At 40.7% G+C, this 5,638-nt stretch overlaps 1 protein-coding gene across 1 annotated transcript; it reads right to left on the bottom strand.

Annotated features, from left to right (window-relative positions):
• Window positions 1-1,854: 1,854 nt before the first annotated feature.
• On the bottom strand, window positions 1,855-3,428 carry LOC143272255 (uncharacterized). Its single transcript, XM_076566124.1, has 2 exons — window positions 3,365-3,428; window positions 1,855-2,618 (listed from the first exon to the last, which is right to left on the bottom strand). Exons 1-2 carry the CDS (start codon window positions 3,426-3,428, stop codon window positions 1,855-1,857), a joined length of 828 nt encoding a protein of 275 aa, XP_076422239.1.
• Window positions 3,429-5,638: the final 2,210 nt, after the last annotated feature.

The raw sequence follows: 5,638 nt of genomic DNA, 5'->3' as shown, positions 1-5,638 counted from the left end.
TTTTACCTTTTGAAATCTATCATATTGCCTACTTTATGGAATCTATGTAGGCTTTAATAAACCTTCTGGCTGTACTTTGCAAGACAACATTTTGTGAACATGAAAGGAGAAAGGGTATAGTATATTTCAGGAAATTGATGAGGCAAAACACATCAATAACCCATGAAAACGCAATCAACTATTTTGGAAATATTAAGAATTCCTGTTTCTAAACATTCTTCACAATTATTCTGTGTTTTCTGTTTCTCTAAAAGTAGAAGAATATCAGGTGAGGATTTACGATATACATAATATATATGTGTATATATCTATATAGTGTGTGACTAAACAAATTGTATTTGTATTAGAAGATAATCAATTGTGGATAAATGGATTTTTTTCATCTGACACCCGGTTTGTGGACACAGGAAGATAGAAAGGTAGACTCATCCATGACATAGGGTTCTGGGTGCTCACAAATTGTTTCTAAGGCAGTAAATTCCATACTAACTTATACCTATAAATAGAGACAAGAGTCAGAAATTGCATGCTTGTGATTTTATTGGTATTTTGAAGATAAATTATGGCCAGGTTATTCCAGCTGCACTGTCCAGCAAGGCCATTATCTTCTCACTCATTTCCTGAAAGAAACAAACACAAAAGTAAGCTATAGGGAATGTAAAATAAGATCAAGTTTCTCATCCCTTTCTGGCATCTGTAAATGATGTGGATAGAAGTCCAAGTCCTTTCTCTCTGTCTCTACTCTTTCTCCTCCCCATTCTGGTTCTCTTTACTCATTCTTGCTAATCACCTAGGGCATAATGCACTCTGATAAAATGTGCATTTGTGGCTGATAAAATGAAAAAAATATTTCATTGGTCATATGGCTTTAGCATGAAGACAATCCATCTTAAACTGGTGATTAGAACATATAGCTATAATCATTGCATTTTGGAGTAGAAGCAAGGTGATCAGGAACTCAAGGGCATACTTGGCCACAACCAAGTTGGAAGCCAGCATGAACCATACAAACAATGTTTCAAAAGCTCATTACAAATCATAAGACATATGTAGAAAGATGGTTACTGAGGCACATCTTATACTTGGAAACACAGAAAGCAGCTTGAAAGACCACTGACCAGATTTTAGCTAATCAATGACAGCAGGAGCCACAGAATGTGATCATTCACTACTACAAAAACAAAACACCAAATATCAACAGAAGTATGGTATCTCTTTGAAATACTGTTGATTTTTTAAAACACAATTTTAATTAATATGTGTAATGTGTATATATGAAAACACACACACACACACACACACACACACACACACACACACATATATATATATATATATATATATATATATATATATATATATATGTATTTATACCCATTTAAGATTTAACTTGATGCCTTGGTTTCTAGTTTGCTTTTATCACTGTTTTGGGTATATGCTAAAATGAATCAATTCTAAAAATGCAGATAACATTTGACAGCACTGCCTTAAGGTCCCATGTATCAGAGAGGCAATGAATGATCAAATAGAACTGTAAAAGGTAGGGTTGCTACCATGAGAAAGGAAGCAGCAGGATTTAGCGAGAACATTGTACTTCTTGTGCAAACAATGGACAATCATGTTGTCAATCATGTATAGTCATTGCTCCTCACAATTACAATATGTTGAGGAGAAGATAAAAGATAAATCATCTTCCTATACCACCACAGAATATCCAAATAGTAATGATAACCCAAACTATGGAATACAAACGTGTTTAAAGTTGAATTATTGCAGATTGTACTTACAAAACAGTAAGAATTATGATGTTTCATGAAAAATAAATACCAATCATACCTGACAATGTATCTTTGATTACTGAGGACGCTGGCCCTGGGGAGGTCCTTGAGGTCTGCCTCCCTGTTGGGCTGGACCTTGCTGATTTCCAGGCTGAGGGGGTCGGTTCTGCTGTGGACCTCCCTGTTGGGGTGGTCCTTGCTGGTTCCCAGGCTGAGGGCCTTGGTTCTGCTGTGGTCCTCCTTGTTGGGGTGGGCCTTGCTGGTTTCCAGGCTGAGGGCCTTGGTTCTGCTGTGGTCCTCCTTGTTGGGGTGGGCCTTGCTGGTTTCCAGGCTGAGGGGGTCGGTTCTGCTGTGGGCCTCCCTGTTGGGGTGGGCCTTGCTGGTTTCCAGGGTGAGGGGGTCGGTTCTGCTGTGGGCCTCCCTGTTGGGGTGGGCCTTGCTGGTTTCCAGGCTGAAGGGGTCGGTTCTGCTGTGGGCCTCCCTGTTGGGGTGGGCCTTGCTGGTTTCCAGGCTGAGGGCCTTGGTTCTGCTGTGGTCCTCCTTGTTGGGGTGGGCCTTGATGGTTTCCAGGCTGAGGGCCTTGGTTCTGCTGTGGACCTCCCTGTTGGGGTGGGCCTTGCTGGTTTCCAGGCTGAGGGCCTTGGTTCTGCTGTGGGCCTCCCTGTTGGGGTGGGCCTTGCTGGTTTCCAGGCTGAGGGGGTCGGTTCTGCTGTGGGCCTCCCTGTTGGGGTGGGCCTTGCTGGTTTCCTGGCTGAGGGGGCCGGTGCTGTTGCTGACCTTGCTGGGGTGGGCCTTGCTGGGGACCAAAGCCTTGCTTGGGAGGGGGTCCTTGGGGGAATCCTGCAACAGGTGATTTGTGATTAGGACTTTGATATGTAGTCTCAAGTTCTTTATTGGTACATCACAGGAAGAGATAAGTTTAGTAATAAAAGAAATGCCCTCTTACACTGAGTTGTATTTACAACTCAAAGGCTATTACATAGTTCTTACTCATTTCTCAGTCACCCTCATCATAACTCCCATCTAGCTCTTATGGAAATTTTCTCAATCTATATATTGATGGTATCACACATTGTATCTTAATGCTTGGAACTAGCAACTGAGGTCTCAGACAACCGATTTTCTAGGCATTGTCTCCATGGACCAGAGAGAAGGAATAGAATTTTCAAATTACTGATTTTGACTATCCTACCCAGAAATGTCCCTATATTTTTTTCTTTCTTCTCTTCTACATTCACTAAAGCAAGATGCCTGTTATCCCCTGACTACTTTGTTGCAGTGTATTCACAGCCGGACTTCCTTCTGTGAGCCTTCCTGTTTGATCCTTCACAACACAAGAAAGGTGAATCTAGAAATCCAGCCCTACTCTACCATCCTTCTGTTCAAACATTCAATCAAGTTTCTATTACACATGACAACATTCAAATCCTTGGTATGGAATGAGGATTCAAATGCACTACCTGGGTACTGATTCTACAGTCCTGCCTTTCTGCTAATCCTCTTCTCTATCTCTGCATCTTCCAGGAGCGATGTGTAATCTGTTTCCCACAAGCAGATTCACCGAACAAACAGCCCTGTTTTCTTACCTTCACTGAAGCGCTGAGTAGAGCTCAGGGCCAGCAAGGCCACTGTGAGTAGGACAACCAGCATCTTGGAGGAGGCTCTGGAGTTTCTTCCAAGTCTGTGCTGCATGCAGTGGGGTAGCTGCCTTTATAAGACACAGCAGAAGAAAAGTGCCTTTGATCCTCATACTGAGTGACCTCACATATGACAAAGGAGGATGCACTGCATCCTTGACTCCTCTTTGGGACTTCTTCCAAGAAGCATAACATGAAGCATTGGCAGTGTGACTTGGACAAAGAGTTGATAAAGTGTAAATATGACGGCAAACCCTACTTTAGAGTTTTGGCATTACATGAATTTCATTACATTTGGCAGGCAGTTCATACATATGCATATGTTTGTACTCACTGATATTTTGACAACCATGAAGATGCCTAATATCTTTAGCTCTCATTTTCAACCATAGACCATCTGTAGACATACTGTAACTATGTGTGTGATATTCCGATATGTTTTCATAATTTAGAGGTCATTTTTATTTGGATAACATGCATTCCCTGCATCCTTATCTGAATCATGTCCACAAAGATAGTCCAAAATTCCGGGTTTGTTGTTTCAAAATGGGGAAAACTTGGAGCTTTACATTTCCTAATGTATTCTGTACTCTATGTGTGTGAGTGAGCATGTGTATGTGTGGGTGGGCATGTGCATGTGCGTGCGTGCGTGCGTGCGTGCGTGCGTGTGTGTGTGTGTGTGTGTGTGTGTGTGCATTTCTTTACATGCATAGTAAAGCATGGACAGAGGGCAACTTTGGCTATTGGTACTCATTGCTACTTTCTACCTTGTACTTAGAATAAGATATGTCATTGGGCTGAAACTTTCATGCTGAGAAACTAGTTGGCTTGCAAGTCTCCAGACCTAAAGGTATCTCCATCTCCCAAACCATAATTGCTGGGATTTAGCAATGTATCCTCTCACCTGGCTTTTTACTTGGATTCAGGGGGATTAGAACTTGGTTTCTCATGCTCAAGAGGAAAGATCTTTAGTGACTGAACCATTTCCCTAGCTCCAAAATATTCTATCCCTGTTAACAAAAATGGCACAAAACATGCCATGGAATTTCTGCAAAACTGTAAGACAAAAACTTAACTTCTTGACAAGTCCATCCTATTTCCTGTTTCTGAGATTTCCACAGCTAAATCCCTTTCCAAAATGTTCCCTCATACTGGGCTTATACCTTCTCACTTTCAGGAACTATTTTCAATTACTGCCAGTAAGCAATGGTTGGTCATGGTTACACAATAGAATTAAACAATTGGCTATCATCTGCAAATTTCAACCATATTGTATTTATTCTCTCGCTTGTAGTCTGAGCCCATTCTGCTTACTTAGAATGGTCTTCAACCCAGAATATTTTCTCTGCTACATGTTGATCCTAATTCATCTTCAAACTCGGTCTTAGTACAAACTGCTGTTCTTAGATGTTGTTGAATATTTTTCCCTGTGTCATTTCTTACTGTGTAACTTGCTTTTTTTCAGACGTTACAGGATAATTTCTAAAACACCCCAAACCATTATCCATTATATTCTTCAATATATTGCTCTATTTTTTATTTAAATTTGGGTAACAAGATGTCACCACATTTCCATCCTGCTGTCTTAGTTTGCTCCCTTTTATTGTGTGTCTATTCTGTCAAATCTGATAATAGGCAGTTCTTCTACATCATCTAAGACAGAGGGTTATTAGCCTAGGCAGCTGTTCTTTTCACATCACACTTCTACAAAACTTTTGTTATTGTTAATTTTAGTACAAAATTACTTTCAATTTTTGTGAACAGATTTGTTGAAGTAAGTTATGGTGGGTGGACCATGCGATTGGAAAATCAAAGCCAAGCTCCTTCTTGACTGAGATAATTGTCTTCTCTACTACACATTTAATTTTCTGCTATTTTTTCCTTTCCTGGGATTTCAGGAGGGTTTTGTCAGTAGGGGCTTTACAGGCAGATTTTCCTTGGAAGGGAATAATTTAGGATTTGGAAATTCTCCCTGGCTCTATAGAAATCTGATTAGTTCTTGACATATTTCTTTATTGGGTGTAGGGTATAGTTACTTGATGCTGGAAGACTCCTCAGTTTATTATCCTAACTGTCTCTAATTCCGCAGACCCTGTAGAGGCAGAGTACCAGGACATGAGTCACCCACATGCTTACTTATAGTTAACCTTTAAGGTAAGATGAAAGGATCAGAAGGAGGGCCATGCACACCTGTGAGTGGGTAAGAAAGTGACAGACAAGGAA

The sequence above is a fragment of the Peromyscus maniculatus genome, chromosome 3 (genome assembly GCF_049852395.1).
Source record: "Peromyscus maniculatus bairdii isolate BWxNUB_F1_BW_parent chromosome 3, HU_Pman_BW_mat_3.1, whole genome shotgun sequence".
NCBI classification, from domain to species: domain Eukaryota; kingdom Metazoa; phylum Chordata; class Mammalia; order Rodentia; family Cricetidae; genus Peromyscus; species Peromyscus maniculatus.
This window is presented reverse-complemented; position numbering and strand designations above follow the sequence as displayed.